Raw genomic sequence first — 18,854 nt, forward strand, 5'->3', positions numbered from 1 at the left:
TCAGAACCGGGGTTTGAACTCAGGCCTTTGCACTTGCCAGGGAAACGCTTATTCCACTGAGCTATCTCCCCGGTCCCCCTTTCCTGCTTTTACAGGGCCCAAATTCACTCTGCAGAGTCTATTTCTTTTTCTTTCTTTATCAAATGTAAAACTTTATTACCATTTGCACTTGTCTTAACCAATTCTTTATTCAGCAGAGAAAGAACCTAGAAACCAACTTTAGAAGGAGTTTCTAGGACCCTAAAGCCCAGTAACACTATGATCTAATTTGACACAGGAAAAAGTGGTCTTGAGAGTCCTCTGAGTTCTTCATTTCAGCAAAGGGCTGGGATTTTATTTACTAATATGCAGATGAAAGCCATTCTGGCCTGGGCACTGGCCCGGAACAGAGAATAAGTCGCTCTGCCCACAGCCTCTCCTTCGGCCCGTGGCCCCTGGGCCACACCCACCCTGGGCACCGGACAGGAAGGACTCACTCACCTGCACACAGCACCCACAGCACTGGCTGCATCTTTCTTTCTGCGGTCTTGCTCCCTCTCCACTCCAATTCCAACAGTGGCGCGCACCAACCTGTGGCCTGGCCAGCCTGAGTTCTCTGCAGTTCTTCTTGTCCTGTCCACCTCTGCCCAGACTCACCCACAGGCCCGCCCTCCTCTGAACTGGCAGGTGAGCTTGCTGATGGGGTTGGGCTTGTGCTCCACCTATTGCTGCGAAGGTCCCAAGAGGAGTCTTTCCTACTTTCCTCTGGAGCCAGTCACCTCTCTGTCTTCTTCCTAGTTAGCAGGTGTACAAAGTCCTGGGCCTTGCACTAAGGTGTGGGCCTCTCTCATAACTGACGGAAGCTGTTGCCGCTTATTAAGAAGATGGGATTCCAAGCGAGTAAAAGAAGGGCGTTGCTCACATTTGCTAAAACACTCTGAGACCTAATATGATTTGATCCACTTTCCTCCTGGTCTCAATCTCCTCCACACCAAGACAGACACACAGTAGTGGAAAAGACAGGAAGCCCTTTCCCCAGAGTTTATAATATGGTTGGAAACATAGCAAATGCCCAAGTAAACAAAGAAGATAGTCTTTGAGACAATGCAACCACCTTGGGGCAGGCAGTCTTACAGGGACTACCTAGGTTTTTAACCCAAAAGTATCATGCCCTGGGAATCACCTTAGTCCCAAGCAAATTAGGATGCTGTTCACCCTACCTGAAGTGTGATACATCCTGTGGGGAAGCCACTGGTGTCAGTCTCTTCCATAGATATAACATGTATTAGAGTATATCTCCTATCACTGTCTATAATGAAGGGTGTAATTTTTTTTTAGTTAAAATATTTCAGTGTCTTTCTGAGGTGCGATCAAAACTATGGGGACAGCTGCTTCTGAGTGCCACCCAGGAAAAAGGCAGGCTCATGAAAACATGATATTACATCCTCATCCACCTTGTTCACCTATCTGACATTGGGTGGCTCTTTCCCAAAGTCAGAATGACCAAGGAAAGCGAACAGTTGAGTCAAATGAGAACATCAAGACAGGCTTGACAACATAACACATTCACAAAAGGGGACTTCCAGAACCACTTCAGAAAGTGACAAGAGTGATGGGGTAAATGTATTCAAAACAAGGGGGAGGATTTTCAAAGAGATTCAATTACAACTTGTAACAAATCTTTAAAAGTTTAGAGAGTCACTGAATTTCTCAGACATACTTCATATAATACTACATGGTATTTCATTTTCTGACTCTGGATAATAATTCACTTGCCCATGTTCATATTAGGTTCTTGGTCTTTAGTTTGTTGATTTCTTGTAGATCTTTGTATATTAGGGAAACTATCTTTTGGATGTGATAACATTACAACTACTTTCCCCATTATTTCATTGCATTGTGGATTCAATATTTCCACATAAATTATGTTATCAATACTTTATGGCTACGAGGCTTGTTTGATATACAAAAGCTACTGCATTTTACTTAGCCATTTTATTGAGTTCTTTTATTGTGTGCAATAATTTTTCAGCCCTGGCCCTTTATGGTACTATTGTCAAATCAGTCTTCCTACCCTAATGCCCCAACAATGTCACTTCCCTGCTCTGGGGCTATCCCTGACTCTGCAGAACCTGACAAGTGAAATCTAGCTCCTTAAGTTGGTCTTTAGGCCATTCATGCATCTGTCTACAATGTAGACCACCTTCCAGAATGTGTAGTTTATGCTTTGACTCAGACATCTCTTCATACCCAACTCTCTTACTACTTTCCTAGCCTAAAAACTTGTCCGCTGGTCCTCTCTGGTTTTCCTTCCCCCAGTGTATCAGCCATTACAATCTAACTTGTCCTTTAGAAGCCAGCTCCTATGTCTCCATCTCTTCCATGAAGCCTTGCCTAACTTATTCTGGTGCAGGAGCTCTCTCCTCCTCTGAACTCACACAGCACTCTGGATCTCTTTTAGGGCGCTAACTACATTCTGTCTTATGCTTGGGTTATTTTGGACCTGTGTCTCATTGCTCTTAATAAATAGTGAGCTCAGTCATTCATTCAGCCAATCTCTAAGGATACTATTCCTGGGCATTGTTCCACCTAGCTAGGAACCTAAAGGTAACCTTAAGCTACTAATTTTAGTCAAGTACAGTGCCTGATGAATAGTAAGCAGTCAGCAAATATTCGCAAATGGGTAGATCAGTGAATGGATGAATTGAAGAATGGATAAGTAACTGGGATAGGGGAGGGAGAAAAAAAGGAAGGAATATACACATACATATACAAGATAGGTAAGATAATTTCACTATTAATTTCTATTAGTTCATTGAAGGGAACAGGTAGTGCTTATACTGTTTGATCAATTTTGCATGCCTGTACTTGGTAATTTGAGCAACTATTTTGAAGATAACAACATGTAACATAATAGACATTGTTAATTTCCTATCATCGTATTTTGAGATTCTGTACCCATTTCTTTTTATCTTTAAAACAATGAATGCCCCCAAGGTTTTGAAACAAAACCAAAAGGAGTAATTATAGAATATGTAGGACAAGAGGTGTGAACTACTGGGTTTTGTTTTGATCATCGTGATGGAGGCTGGAGTGTGGTGAGGCAGGTTAGGATGACATTCTGGAATTTTTATGCCACCAAGCCTCGTCAGTTATCTGTCACCAAGGACTATGAGTGGAGTACAGGTAGAGGATATAGAAAGGAAGTGAAACTTCCCAGTTAGCTGAAGTTTACTGAGAAGAGATATTTCTATTAAAAGAAATTTCACTGTAGGTACAAGAAATGACTTGTAGTTCCCTGCCTGTCTGTCTATCTATCTATCTATCTATCTATCTATCTATCTATCTATCTACCATCTATGGACTCTCCTGCTTCTGTGTGTTGGGATTTTTTTCTAGGTCTCTCTAAGCTGCCAGGAAGGAGGTGGAAGTACATTTATTTACTCCCTCTGACCTGTTCACTTAAATTGTCTTCTGGAAAACCTCTGAACAGGCAACCCAGGTGGAAGGATATGAAGAAAACAGCCAGAGGAAGCTGCCTCTTCTGGCCTCTTCATCTACAGAGGGTGAGGGTCTTCCAACTCCACTGCCAAAGGTCAGTGTCCAGAGAGCCAGGCAGGAGGGAAAGAGTTAAGTAAGGGAGGCCTGCTTTCTGACTGGTCCTGAGAACTACATTCCTGCCTGCCAGAGACCTGCCAGTCTGGGAGCTAGAGGCTAAATTTAGAGCATGGCTAAGATTTCTTGTTAACAGCTGTCCTGCCCCTCAGACACTAAGCTGAGGAGAGGAGCAAGTCCCTCTGTCACTGGTTGTGCTTCTGGTCACTTCATCTGGGACCTCAGCCCTGGGGTGGACGCACAGGCCAGCAGTGGTGAGTGTGTTTCCCCCTCCTTTTGTATCCAGGAGCCTCAACTCAGAAGGAAAGGGGTGGCAGCCTGCCTTTGGGATATCTGGGACCAGCTGTGGGAGACTCTGTGTGGCTTAACGGGCTGTGGGATGGCACTCGAGCACAAGGCCTTGGCTCTTGTGGCCTCCGTTAGAATCAGTGAGGAAAGCCAGTGCCTCCTCTCCCAGCAGAGACAACAGGTATGCACACTGGTTCAGTGTGAGTGTGCATACACGCCCAGGCACACCCTGTAATTTCAACAGAAAATCTTTCTAGTCAGAGGATATCAGTACCTTTCAACCTCTTTTGCTATGGTAGAGACTGGCTCTCCTCACTACTTCCTCCTGGAAACTGTGAGAGGAGCCAAGTTAGCCGTTCTTCCATGTTGTCTCCAAGATGGCTGCTAGCCCAGCTGGCACGAGATTCTTGGTGTCCTGTGAACAATAGCTGGGCTGGGTCCTTTACTTTCCCAGGTCCTAGGACCTGGTAGCCTTCCTATTCCCATTCCCATTCCCAAAGTGGCATTACAGACACGTCCTCTCACCAGACAAGACTCTGGAACCCGATTCCCTAACCACCTCTCTCTGGCCAAACCCACAGGCTGACAGGCCATCATGGCGACCAGTGGGAAGCCAGAGGAGGAGCAGGTGGTTCCAGGCGAGGAAGATGAAGCTGACGTAAGGGCAGTGCAGGCGCGCTACCTCCGGAGCCCTTCACCCAGCCAGTAAGTGTGTGTGGCCCGACTCTCATGCCGAAGATTGTGGCCAGTGCAGAGAGTAGGGGAGGGGGGTTAGTGAGGGGTGTCCCTGGGGACCCAGAGCCAGGGACACAGAGCCACCACCACAGCTTATGCATGCAGCAACATGACAGCGCATCTAGGTGTCCTGCTTTCTGGAGGAGTCAAGCACACTAACAACAAGATGCCATGGCAAATCTAGGTAATAGTACCTCTGGAGGCCAGGTGGTAGTGGGCCACAGCAGGGAGCAAGTGGACTTGGAAGGGCCACAGGAGGCTTCCTGAAGGTGAGGGTGTTGGCTGAAGCCTCAGAAGACGACTAGGGATTGGGCAGGCCTGCCCTTCAGGCTTCACTCTGAGGACTGGGGCTGAAGTGGGGTCCACAGGTCAGGGACCTATACTAAAGGGCTCAGGAGTGGAGAGGCCCATAGGACCAAGTCCTCGTAGGGAAACAATTTTTCCCCCATAATCTCAAGCAGTTTCATTTATACTGGAATCTAAGCCTGCCTGGGGGAACACTGCAGGCGTCCAGAGACAAATACATACCTTCCTGGGGAGTTCTCTTTATTTTATAGCAAATAATTTAAAACTTCCTTTTCCATTAAAAATATTAAAGATATGCAATGATGTAGAATAACAAATTGGTGTGATTTTTAAAAAAAATGCATAAGAATGAAGAAAGCCATTCTTCCTCATCTGCCAAAAACATCTGTGTATGAATGTGCCTGTCCCCTCTCCTCTGCTTTCGGTGACAGGAGAGACCTGACTTCTAAACAGAGCTCCTCTGTCACCAAATTGATGCAAAGAATTCTAAGTATCCATAGTCTGTTTGCCTTTGCTTTCTCTCTGTTCTCCAATGTACTACCTGTCTCCTTCCCTCAGGGTTCGAGGGCTTCCTCACTAGAGAAAGACGGGAGCCCTGGCACTTTGCCAGGAGGCAACTTACAGACTTCTTCCTTGTAATTCAGTTTACCTTTCCACTTAGAAATTAACTGTCATGATCGAAAGACTTAACGTGTATCCCTCCCCTCTTATACACCTATGTCAGGGTAGAGATAGCTTGTGTGTGGTTGGGGGTGACATTTTGTGTATTAGAATAATGCTGGCCATCAGATCAATCAGATTTTGCTTTCTTGCTGTAATGGATTCCAAACAGATACCTGAGCAAGGGACAGGAGCCAAGGCCCTTTCTGGCTTAGGGGCTCACAGTTTTAAAGCATGGCATCTAATGTCACTGCGCTTGTCAGCATCAAGACAACATGGCAGAGAGCACAGAGAGTGTCCCAGGAGGGTTTCATGGGCTGAAAATGGTTGCTTCCCTCCCACTTATATTCCATTGTGTAGAATTCAGCAAGGCCATGTTTTCTTGCAAGGAAGGATGGGAAATAAGCTCTGTGGAAAAGGTCCTGGATGTCCAGAAAAGAGGATTCAGAGTAATCTTGGCCACAACACACTCCTCCCACAGTTTATCTACATTATCTTTTCCCACTCATCGAACACACTCACTGCCTCCCAAAAGAAACACCTTCAAATCCCACATGGCAACTGCTGCATCTGTAGTGCAAGGGCCATGTTCTCCAGTGAGAGCCTCTTCTTCCTCAGACCTGAGTGCAACACCTTGTGTTCTGGCCACAAACCAGTCCAGGAAGTTCCCTTCTCACCAGAGAGGAAGGGGAGCTACAGCAGTTCTGGGATTCAGTCCTGTGAACCTATCTGCTCCATAGGTGGGGAGATATCTGAATTAACAGTGATGCAGCTCTTTGAAGGAACTCTCTCATCTCTTGCTCTCCTTGGCCTCTGGTCCTCCCTCTGGGCAACTTCCTGGTCAATTATGCTTCATAGCCACACCTGAGGTGGGGTGGGATTTCCCTTCTTCCTTGAAGATTGAATAACTTTTGCAGACTATGTCTTGCTCATGGAAATTTGGGGAGTCCAGTGTTGCTTTAAAGTTTATGCCTCCCACAGATTTTGTGTGTGTGTGTAGTGCAGCAATGGGTGGTGGGAAGGCTACTAGGGATTGAATCCTCATACTGATCTGTAGCCCCAGACCTCTTTCATTATTATTGAGATAAGATCTTGATAAGTTGCCCAGGCTGGGGTCAGTTTGTGATCCTTGTGCCGCAGGCCCCTAGAGCTACCACTTCCAGGTCCCAAAGGCTTTCTAGAAGTTCTTAGTTTCTGGGGCTGGGGAGATAGCTCAGTAGTCTTAAGCCCCTGCCTGGCAAGTACAAGGACCTGGGTTGGATCTCCGTACTGCATGCTGTGCCGGGCCCACTAGCCGGCCACCAAAACCGGGCATGGTGGTGCACACCTGTAATCCCAGCTCTGGGGAAGCTGAAACAGAGGATCACTATGAGTGCCAACTGGTAGAGACCCTATGCCAGATACATAAATTTAGAAAAAAGAATTTCTTAGTTTCTTTATGATCTCTTCCAAAACTCACAGGTTTCCCATCTATGTAGACCAGACCACCTACTAGGGTTAGTAATCACAGCTAAGGTTCTTACCTAGGTATAGGTTTTAGCTCTAATTCATGTCTTTCTTGTCTCAGCTTGATAGCAGTTACCTTTAAAGGTTAACTGAAACTGGAAGCTTGGGTGAGAGGTCCAGAATGTTGCAATTCCTGTGTAACTCTAGAAATAGTTACACCACAATCTACGACTAGTGCATAGCTCAAAAGCAAAACATGTGAATAAAACGCAATCAACTGGGCTGAGGAGATATCTTAGAGGTCTAAGCACCTGCCTGGCAAGTGCAAGGACCTAGGTTCCATCCCCACACGCCATGCTGCTGTGTCAGCCCCAAAACCCAGTGTGGTGGTGCACACCTGTAATCCCAGCCCCGGGGTGGCTGAGACAGGAGGATCACTATGAGTCTAACCTGTGTAGAGAGACCCTGTACTAAATAAATAAGTAAATAAATAAATAACTTTAAAAATACAACCAACCCTTCAATAAAGAAAGAAAAAGAAAGGAATACTGAAAAAGCACAATGAATAAGGAGAAAGTGGGATAGAAGGTTTAAGCCCAAATATATAAAAACTTACATTAAACTTAAATTCCAGTTAAAAGACAAAGATTGTGAGACTTTTTTTTTTTTTTGATAGTTTTATTGTGACAGGGCCTCACTATACAATGCATGTTGGCCTCGAACTTATGTGACCTGCCTGCTTCAGCCTCCCAAGTGCAGGGATTGCAGGCATGCAGCACCCAAATGCACCAGACTTAATTTTTAAGAAGTCCACACACTACTTAGAAGAGACACACTTTAAAAATATACAAAGGTCAAAGAAGAAAAGAGAATTTATGCTACTATTCCAGTTACTGTTGGTCATAATTTCAAAGTTTAAAGTCATAAAATAACTATTTTATCAAGGTGGTAATTAGGCCCCTGAGCAAGCACCAGGGGCTGTCTGGGTTTCTGAGTTACCTGAGGCCTCAGCTGCAGGGACCTGATGGATGGGACGACTGTGGGTCAGAGGCTGATTCAACAGTGAGGGCTGCTGTCACAGAGGCCTCTTCTACCCAGCAGCTCGCGGTGTGACTCACCTGGGATCTGGGCCAGAGCTGCTAGGACCATCTTTCCATGCGCTCACCCCGTGAAGACCAGGCTGGGCTTTCTCAAAACACGGCTGATAAATTCTACAAGTTCCACCCAAAAGAACAAGACCAAAGTGCACTGAATTTTCATGACCTGCCTGAAAAAATCACACCGTGCCGTGTCCCCTGTGCTCTGTTGTCAGAAGGTCCCAAAGGGAGGCCTCACAGGTCCTATTAGCCCACAGAGGAGTACCAAGGTCACATCGTAAAGGGGGAAGCAGGGTGGGAAATCCTGTGGTAGTCTTTGGAAAGTACAAGCATGTGTCTTAGAAACACAGATGAACACCAGCCAGTGGAGCTATACAGATAGCAGGCGAAGGAGATTTGACAGCTTCCTAGCGCTGAGGAGGGACATGTCATGGGGCTGAGAGTTCAGTCCACCAGAAGACATGACTATGTTAGAGAGCAACAAATATAAGGACTTCAAATTTTAGAAAGCAAAAAATTTGACAAAACTAAAGACAAAATTAAATCTCACAGTCTTAGTCAAATGTATATTTAACAAAACTATGTCCCTGTTCTGATAGAATGAGGAAAAAAAAAATCATCCAGAACATAGGAAGCTTGGGCAACACAATGAAGAAAACTAACCTAACTGACATTATTAGAACATGTACCCGGCAGTGGAAGGATACACATTCTTATCACAGGCACATGGAATATATAGATATATATTCATACATACATATTAGACTAGGAATACATTAACAAATTTCTTTTGACTCAGAAAAAAATAAGGAAAAAATCAGTGTGAAAAACAAAGTAAAAAATTAAATTCCAACCACAACTCCATACAACTCCATAGCCACCAGCACACTCAACAGTACAGACACTAGCAGTGCCAGTGAGGGTGTGAAGTGATCAGAAGGCCCAATCACTGCCAGTGAGTGTGCACAACCACGTGGCACAATTTCGCAGGCTCCGCTACAGCTGTCACACAGCTGTCCTGACCCAGCAGGCTCTCTCCTGACACACAGTGAGCAGAAACAGGCACATCTGTGCAGCAGCAGGTCAGGGCTGGGATGTTCAGCAGCTAGGAGTCATTAAGGGTATGGAATTTCTAAGATCAGGATGTGCTGACCAACTCACTCTAGGCTAGACAAAGTCTGGTGGCTATCTTTAAAAAGACAGCCCTAAGGACAGGCGTTTTGTGAACTGTCTGTCACTTTGGTGGGATTGAGCTTCTCAGATTATTTGTTGGGGAAGCAATTAGACAGTACAAGCACAAGTGGCTGGGGTCACTGAAAGGGCATGTAGGAGGCCCTAACATTAACCTGCCACAGGACAACAAGGCTTGGTTAACTGGTGTGTGTGTGTGTGTGTGTGTGTGTGTGTGTGTGCTGTCACTCAGCCCTCAGCCCTTCCATCAGCCCTTCTGCCAGCCCACCTCCCTAGGCAAAAATGGCCCAGCCTGGAAGATTCCTAGGTGGAGTAGCTGTGTCCTGAAGACTTGGCCCCTCATTCTGAGCAAAAGTTTTTGCTCTAGGTTCTCTGTGATACTGCTGTACCCAGTGGGCTCCGATGCCCCGCTTGGCATGTGCATATTTCTGAATTGCTATCTAGCAGTAGAATTTGAGTCAGCCGGCCCTCAGAAATCTTCAAGGAAGGTATGCAGGTGGCAATGCTTTGCTGGTCACCTCTTTGTGCAGTGTCACCATGAAATCAGAGGTACAAGGGGCTGCACAGGGACTAGAACTATCACCAATCAGTCCTACTTAGCTACACAGAACTGGGCTGAAAGCAGCCCAAGCCAATACACCCACTGTGTTTCAGACTGGGTGAAAGTGTATTTGATAAAGGCCCTGAATTGGAAGATGCCTTTTTTTTTCCTCCTGTATTTAGGGAAGGGTCTACAGGGTGTTCAGGGTCTCATTACATAGATTGGACTCTAGTGATTCTCCTGTTCACAGCCTCCCAAGTGCTGGGATTACAGGCATGTGCCACCATGCCTAGTCTCAATCGCCTCAGTGAGCCCTGGGGGTGGGGCTGGTATGGCAGGCCCGGGGATCCAGGACAGCCACTGTGCTCTGCCTAAGCTATCAGGTCAGCCCTTGGAATATGCTTTTTAAAACTCTCAAAATCTAATAATTAAGAACCACCTCAGTTTAACAAGGGACAAAAGATTTGCACATACACTTCACAAAAAAATATGGTAGTAAACAATAATATAAAAATGGTCAAAATCTTTAGCATTAGGGAAGTGCAGATTAAAACAAAAGTGATTATTACATGTCTGCTAGAATTAATGAAATTAAACAGACCAACCAAATGTGGGTGGGAATGTAAACTACCCAGAACCTTCCTATATTGCTGGTGAGAATTTAAAATGGTGTGATTAGTCTACAACCTGTGTCATTTCTTATAAAGTTAAACATATACCTACTTAAAACTGTGCCTATATGATTCAGACTTTCTAGATATTTATCCAATTGAAATGAAAGCCCATTGTTTATATAAAGCCTTGTACGTGACTATTCATAGCAGTTTTATTTGATAGCTCAGAAAATAGAAACAATCCAAGTGTTCATCAGCAAGTGGATGAATGAATGAATACATCGTGGTATATTTATAAATAGGAATGCTGCACAGCAATGAACAAGGAAATATCGATTCATACAACAGTATGAGTAAATCTCAACATAATTATGCTGAGTGACTGCAGTCAGACAAAAAGAGTGCAAATGTAGAAGGTCTGAGCTCAAGCTCTTCCCTATGGTGCAGTCACAGCAGGGTGGGTGGGGACAGGGCGGGGAGGGCAACACGCAGGGCTTACAAGTAGGCATGAGAAAGAGCAGTGGGATGATGACTGAGTCATAGCCTTGGGGCTGGAGAGGTTTTTACAGATGCCAAATCTCACTGTACATTTAAAATGCGCATTTTATATCAATCATACCTCAAACAAACCTATTTTTCAAAAAGCCTTGGGAAAAAATCAGGAAAACGTTCTTTTATGAAGCAGCATGGTGCTGTGAGAAAAATTTTAGTGGTGTAACGGAAACCAACACAGAGGCGGCCTGGGAGCTCATAGATCACTTACCGGTAGCACCGCTGCGCTAGGTTTACCCAGGGGCGTAGAATGAAGAAGACACTGTGCAGAAAGGAACAGCAGGAATCTGATAAGCGGCAGCTCTCTTCCGAGTCCATCCTAGGAACGATGTTTGACAGCCAGTTCATTTTGGTAGCTTCAACAGCAAGAAGCTCTACTGCACTGGTGTCCCACTCACGCGAGCTTCCTGGAAGTGAGGGCTGGTTCTCGGGAACAGAGTTCCTTCCTGCTCATGGCCACCCGCTCCAGCAGCCTCCTTGCACATGGGAAGGCCCTAAAATTCCTGCCCTGGGTTTCCTCTCTTTAGCTAAAGGTTTGTGTCTTTCTGATGGTTTGGGAAACCAGAAGTCCTGCCTTCAGGTAGCAGCAAAGCCACGCTCCCTTCAAGGGCCCCCAGGAGGGCTCTTCCTCAGCTCCTCCCGGTTTTGGCGGCCACCCAGTGTTTCTTGTCTGTGGCAGCATCTGTCCCATCTCTGTCCACCCCTCCCTCTGTCCTTCTCCCCTTCTCTTACATAGGAACTTGTCATTGGCCTCAGCGTCCATCCTCACCCAGGGTGATCTCATCTCAGGATGTTTAACTTAATTGCATCAGTAGTGAGGCTTCTATTTTTAAAAAGTTACATACAGGAGCCATGGGAGAGCCACCTTTCTGGAGGGCCACCGTTCAATCCCTGACAGCCCCCACTTCAGGTGCTGGTGGACATGACTGCGCTCTTTCCCAGGGAATGAGGACAGGGCCTCATGGCCTTCACTCAGAGCTCCAAACAGCCACTACCAGTCAGGCAGGTTAGTTCACAGAGGAAGCCTGCCTGCTGTCCAGACAGAAAGCCTTCCTATTCCGTGCTTCATCTATAAAATCTCATCCGAGGGGGAATTACGAGCCTGGGAAAGTGTGTAGACTGTGGAGAAGAGGGCCACGTCCTTGTTTCTGCACTAGTCTGGTGCCTCACATTCCAGCCTTGGCTTACTGAGCCATTCTTTCTGTCAGAAAACTGTTGGAAGACAGCTCAAGACTCACTCATGTGCTGATCTGGCAAGACTCCCTGTACCGGTGATGGCGAACCTTCAGGGCATTCAGCGATAGCAAACAGCCGGCCGTGGCACACGTGCCATAGGCTCACCATTGCTGCTTGAAAGTGATCTTGACGTAACCCTGAAATATAAAACCTAGCTTGGTAGGGTGGTATGTGCCTGTAATCCCATCATTCTAGGAGGCTGAGGCAGGAGGGTCACAAATTCAAGCCTAGTCTGAGCAATTTACTGAATCAGCAACTTGGGGTCTCGAGATGACAAATTTTTTTAAAAGGCAGGGGAGCTAGTTCAAAGGCCTAGTTAGCTAGGCCTAGTTGGCTAGTTCAACCCCCAAAACCACAAAAGAAGAGAAAAATGTGAAACCCTTCTGTTCAGCAGGGCACCTTAGCAAGAGCTTCTCTTTTTCCCCATAACCAAATACGTGAAGCCCAATCGATGGGTGCTCCGTGCAAAGCTACCTCTGTCTGTCCCTTCCTTCTTGACCAATTCTAGGCATCTCCTCCTTTCCAAAGCAGGAGCAAAGCATTCTCTTCTGGGTCCTGAGTTGAAGAATTATTTCTTTCTCTTGTTTTTCAAAGTCAGAATCCATCTCTTGCTTTGGCTTTTCAGGTCTTTTCAGTGTTTCAGGGTTCCTTGGTGTCTGGCCAGGCCTTTTCCCTCTACTCTGTGGGGCTCCTGAGCACAGGCTGCCACCTCTCCTCTCCAACGAAGCCCCATCTGGAACCTGGTGGTGGAGGCGGGGTAGGAGGTGGGCCCGAAGGGTCACCCTTGTGTGCTCACTGTGCTTCCTGCAGGAACTCGACCCTGTCCTCCATCCAGTCTTCCCTTCCCTTGTTTGTTCCCTTCTCCTGAAGATCTTTCTACCTCTCTCTTCTGCTAATCTGACAGGAGGCAGCTTGCTGAAAGTCATTTTCCCTCTCCTGATATTTCTCCTTCCTCAGTTCCTCAATGTCACCAGTGTGACTCTAAACTGAACAACTAGAAGTTAGAAGGAGCTCAGGAACCTGTTCTTTTTCATAAAACCCAAATCAAAGAAGATGCACCCCCCCCCAAGCCTTGGTTCCCATTTTATTTCCAAGGGACGCCTTGACAGGCAGTGCTCAGCCCAGGATGGCTGGTGGGGAGACCCCAATTCTGCTCCATTCCTTGTCCAGTTCTGGTGAGTGTGACAAGGGACCAAGAGCAGCATCTTTCGAGCTTTGCTGACCACAATCTGCAGTAGGACAGAGCATGTATAATTCAACATGGGTGTACACGCAGGGATGTACACATTATGTCATTTCCCCAAATACACTAATCGTTGCAATGTTTGGTGTCAGTCTGCATCCTCCTTTCTCTTTTCCCCCCTTCTTTTCTTTCTTTATTCTTCCATCCCTCCCCCTTCCATCTCCCCCTCTGTCTCCCCCTTCCTCCCATCTTCCCCTTCATCTGCCCCTCTACCCACTCTTCCTCCCTCCCTCCCCTTTTACCTCCCCCTCTATCTCTCCCTTCCTCCCTTCCTTCCTCCTTCCTTTCCCAGACACTGGTCGCAACCCACTGAAATGATTCCATGATACACTAACGTGGCACAGTCTGTAATTGCACAAGCACATGTTCACAGGAAGCGGTGCTGTCTCCTGCTCTTGGTTAGGAAGTTCATCAAATTCCCCTTTATTGTTCCTTGCTCAATTCACCCTCAAGGCTTTTTAGCTGCTGCTTCCTGCTCCTGTGATGAGGTATATATCGATCCTAGATCCTCCTTGTCCCTGCCTGTCTTTAGTCAACAGCCAGCTCTTGCTGCTTTCTAATCAGGGTGTGAGTGTCATCTCACTCCATCTCAGGGACACCGCCTGGGGCACAGACATAGTCATAAATCAAAACCTCCAGGGACTGCCATCTTACTGACCTTGCAAATATCAACAGGGTCAGTTGTTCAAGTCTTTCCTGCCTCCCTCTTTTTCTTCTCTGCAATCGTGCTTCTCATAAGAAACTGGAGTCCTCTTAGACCTACCCCTTTTATTCGGCTTAATAGACCGTGTCTATGCCAAAACAGTTTTATGGCTATTAGGTTTACATCTCCCTTCAGTGACTCATAAAAATATTTATAATCTGCATCCATCCCACATTCTGCACTGGGTAATACAGAGCAGCCAAGGATAGAAACACTGTGCGGCTGGGTGGAAATCTCTATTGTTTCATTTCTCTCTCTTTTTTAATTAATTTTATTGAGAAACAAATAGCAATGAGACAGCTTCAAAACAGGTTAGCAGGACAGTTATAATAATTAATACATTGCATACTGCTGTCTTTGTAGTAGTTTTTCAGAGTACAACATGCAGACATGATATCCTGTCCAAACAATATTAGTACAAACCTTTCTTCTCATTGAACTAAGAGAAAGTAGCTGTATATATATCTTAACTATTCTGCATATACCACTATAAAATGGTCCTTCATTTGTATCCCCCTTTTTTGTTTAGTTTTGTCAGAGGTGGGTATTCCATTGCCATTTAAATATTGTAGGTGTGTGAACTCAGCAAAATAATCCAATGCAGCCCAGTAGGTCCATAATAGTAGTGGGTTATCCATAGGACTGGAAATGCTTCTCTTCTGGAGAATTAACAACTTAAGTTCACAGACCAAAAATTAGACAAAAAGAAGGGCTACAAGGACAGCCAACATTTTGGCCCTAGCCATTCAAGATCAGTGAGAATTCAGGACATAAGAAAACCTGAACTGTAACATCCTGTAACTTAGTGATGTCCCAAATTTTCTGATCAAGGAGATTATGAGGACACAAAGGAAAGTGATTGATGATGTATAATGCACCTAAGGAGAGTCACCTAGAGAGAAAACATTGTCTCAGGCTTCACAGAGAACAAATTGGTCAAGCAATGGCTGTGACTCATCCACTGACAAAGGATCTGCAAACTCGGTACAGGGTTTCAGGGTAAATCCTGAGGGGATTTGACTGACCTTGTCAGATACAAAAGTTACATTTCTTGTTATGTAGGTCTTGCTTTACCTTGGTCTTAACCATCCAGCAGAAAAATATAAGAATAAGGTATTAAAAAGTAAAGCCATATTAATATGCTGAGCTGTAAAAGGCTCAAGTCAACAACTTCTGACATTGCCAGTCCTACGGATAATCTACTGTCTCATTTCTCAGTGGAAAAGCTGCCAACTTCTCGAAAGTATCCACAACTTTACCTGGGCCTCCTCACACTTGCTGCTCAACCTCTGAATTCAATCTTTACACTCACGAGAAGGGAAAATGTTTTTCTACCATTTCTGTTTTCAGATTTTAATTTCAAATTCTCCCCTACCCAAACCACAGCCTCAGAATTCAGCTATGTTTAGGGCAGTTTCTCTATGCCTATTATTGTCCCTTAGAACCAAACCCTCACTATCTGAGTCAGTGTTATTTAGGGGAAATGGAATAATCGGGGTACCTGTGAATTTTTCCCAAGTCAGCATCTTGCGCCACTGCAGTTTCTGAGCTCTTTGTGGGATCTTTCTGCTCACCTGACAGCTGAGGGGCTTCAGGTGTGTTCTAGCCCAGTGTCCACTGCACTGAGAGAAATGTGAGAAAGCCTTTTGGGAATGCGGCATCCTACAGGTCCACAGAGAGCAAAGAGAGCTGGCCTCGTGGGAGAAAGGAGGGGCTACTGAGAAAAGAAGCCCTTTTGAGTCCTCTGCAATGCAAAACTCCTCACTGTGGATTTGTTTTGTCTTGTCCCAAATCTCAATATATGTAATATGATTTTTAGCAAACAAAGTGATTCACATTTTATTAACAGTAGTAGACATGGTATTATTAATAAAATAATAAAATTCTCTTATTAAATATTGTTGATAGGGAAGTAGGACTCACATTAATATGAAATACAAGATGTTGATTCTTACTTCATGAACTATGGATATTTGAAAGTGAAGACTGCTCTGAAAGTCTCCAAAATCCACTACCCAGGCAGGCTCTGCTCGTCCATATGGGTTTTTAGTTGTTATTGCTTCCTTTCCACAGTACATTTGGGTCAGCTGATGATTGTATTAGCTTCTATATCACTGTCTAGAGGAAGAACACCTTATTGTTTGCTCAAAATTGGCTCTGGTAGTAACACTGACCCTTTATCTATTGATGTTTAACAAATAATCCCAAACATCCTGAGGAAGGCAGTAATTTTGTTTGGTCCCTTTTTGTGAATGAGGCATTTAGACAGCACTTAGTGGGACAGCGTAAGTCTGTGTCACATGGCAACAGCTGAAATGGTCCAAAAGGTTGAAGGATCCATCACTCAGTCACATGGCTGGGAGCTCAGAAGGGACAGCTGACCAGTGGCCTTTTCATATTGATGGTCTGAGATTAGTCAGACTTCTCATAGGGCAGCTTGCGACCTCCAGGGAGAGTGCCAGTAGCCAGAAAACTGAAGTGTGTCTCAAGAGAGTCTGGTAAGATGGCTGACTGGGTGTAAACCTAATAGTCGCAAAACAGCTTTGCCACTGGCAGTCTAGGAAGTCTAACAAAGAGGTGTATGTGGGTAGGGCCTAAGAGTGCCGTGATTTTCTGTAGAGAAACAAGATTGCAGAGAAAGCGCAGGGTGTACTACACTCAAGAAAAAGAAGAAGAAAAATCAAAGAACAAACAGATTCTGTTTGGCTAAAACATTCAGGAGAAAGTGCTGGTATGCAACGTGGACAACACAGAGAAATTGGTAAAGAAGGGAACAGAGAACCTTGCCGTATCCACCCCACAGCCCCAGTCTGGATCAGTATGTTCTGTGACAGGAGAAAGATAAATGGGAGGCTCCCAGTGGCCCACATTGGCATTGTGGATGCCCAAGCTTTAAGGTGTTGTTGGTCCTGTAGCTCTGTGAGTCCAAAATGCAGTAGAGAGCTGTCAAGGGGTGCATTCCTCTATACTGCTCCAGAAGGAGAATTCAGGTCACGAACTGGCTTCTTCAACAAGCTACTGCTACACACTGCCATTGTGAAATAAAAGCCAATAGGGGGTGGTCCTGCTGCTGTATGGATGCAGCCTCCGGAGGCTGACAGGTGCACCCTGCACTGCACAGGTCTCCTGATCCTGCTGCCAGGGAGCTGCGCTACATGTAGCCAGGGCCCACTGGAGAAGCCCCACCTCCACATGGCCTGTGGAGAAAACAGCATGCTGCCATTGCTGGTACATAGGATGCTCCGTACCTATCCAGAGTCCAAAGATGGCTTCAGCCTCGCATGGCCCATGAAAAGTGACAGCCACACTCCTGCCATCATGACTCATCACGGGCCTACGTGGATACCTCCTCCCCGCTACCCACTGCTGTATGTCACATCTGCCTGAGATTCTAGAGTATCTCTACCCTTGCATGGCCTGCAGAAATAGACTCCACAACCTGCTGCTATATATACCACACTCAAAACCATCAGTTAGAGTGGAAGAAGCTGTGCGGAGAACACAATGTGCCCAGCTGAAACCAAAGTCAAAGAAGCGTAACACACAGGCAATTAAGCCTAGGTCTCTTAGGAAACAGTTCTTTACTATGAAAGCCACTCTGTAAAACTGGTGGAGGGCCGGCGAGATAGCTCATTGGACTAAGAGCCTGCTTAGACAAGCACAGGGACTGGGGCTCAATCCCCAGCACCACATGTCACACTGGCCCTGCCCCCACGCATGAGGAGGTAGCCAACAAGACCAAGTGTGGTGGCACACACCTGTAATCCCAGAGCTGGGGAAGCTGCAAACAGGAGGATCACTACAAGTCTGAGTTGTATAGTGAGAACCTGTACGAAACACATTTCAAAAACAAAAACAGAAAAAGGTAGAGATGCCAAATATCAACATGGGAACACAGAAAGTATGAAAATCAATGCAACATAACATTTCCAAAGGAACGCAGTCCTTCTGTAGCTATAGACTACCCCCCAAAACTCAGTGAGTCAAAAAATAAAAATAAAATACAGTTGAGATCTTCAGCAACAAACTATATCAAGCAGAAGAAAAAAATATGAACTTGAAGACAGGTCATGTCAAAGAATTCAGTTAGACCAACCAACCAATCAATAAGACTGAAGTAAGCCTTAGGGGACACTTTAAAACAATCAAATATTTGAGATACGAGTGTTCCAAAAGAGAATGGGAAAGGCACAGCAAACTTATTCATGAAATAATAGTTAAAAAGTTCCTAGATTTTGAGAAATATATGGAGATCCTGGTCCAGGAAAATCAAAGATCCTTTAATAAATTTGATAAGAAAAGATCTTCTCTGGGGTAGATAGTAGCCAAACTGTCAAAAGTCCAACAAAAAGAAAATTTTAAAGACAGCAAGAAAAAACAAGTCACATTTCAGGAAACTCTCCTTAGACTAACAGCTAATTTTTCAGCAGAAACTTTGTAGGCCTGAAGGAGATGGAATGACATGCCCAAAGATCTGGTGGCAAAATGTGACAACCAAGAGTATACCCAGAAATACTGGACTTCTACAAAGAAGAGAAATGGTGGCTTTCCAAGATAGGAAAAAAATAGAGGGGGCCTGGGAGATGGCTCAGTAGAATAAGCACTTACCTGGCAAGCTCAAGGGCTTGAGTTCAATCTTCCATTCCAC

General features: G+C 45.3%; 2 protein-coding genes across 2 annotated transcripts in view; one reads left to right on the plus strand and one right to left on the minus strand.

The window, feature by feature from the left end:
* Window positions 1-615, minus strand: part of Gpa33 (glycoprotein A33) — a 38,003-nt gene extending 37,388 nt beyond the window's left edge. The window contains exon 1 of the mRNA XM_023706312.1: window positions 481-615. Coding sequence (XP_023562080.1) covers window positions 481-511 — 31 coding nt within the window. The 5' untranslated portion in view covers window positions 512-615. The remainder of the gene's footprint in view (window positions 1-480) is intronic.
* A 3,120-nt stretch (window positions 616-3,735) lies between these two features.
* Window positions 3,736-18,854, plus strand: part of Dusp27 (dual specificity phosphatase 27, atypical) — a 38,157-nt gene continuing 23,038 nt past the window's right edge. Inside the window, exons 1-2 of the mRNA XM_004646032.2 lie at window positions 3,736-3,848; window positions 4,464-4,587. Coding sequence (XP_004646089.1) covers window positions 4,478-4,587 — 110 coding nt within the window. The 5' untranslated portion in view covers window positions 3,736-3,848; window positions 4,464-4,477. The remainder of the gene's footprint in view (window positions 3,849-4,463; window positions 4,588-18,854) is intronic.

The sequence above is a fragment of the Octodon degus genome, unplaced genomic scaffold (assembly GCF_000260255.1).
Source record: "Octodon degus isolate 3935 unplaced genomic scaffold, OctDeg1.0 scaffold00250, whole genome shotgun sequence".
NCBI classification, from domain to species: Eukaryota; Metazoa; Chordata; class Mammalia; order Rodentia; family Octodontidae; genus Octodon; species Octodon degus.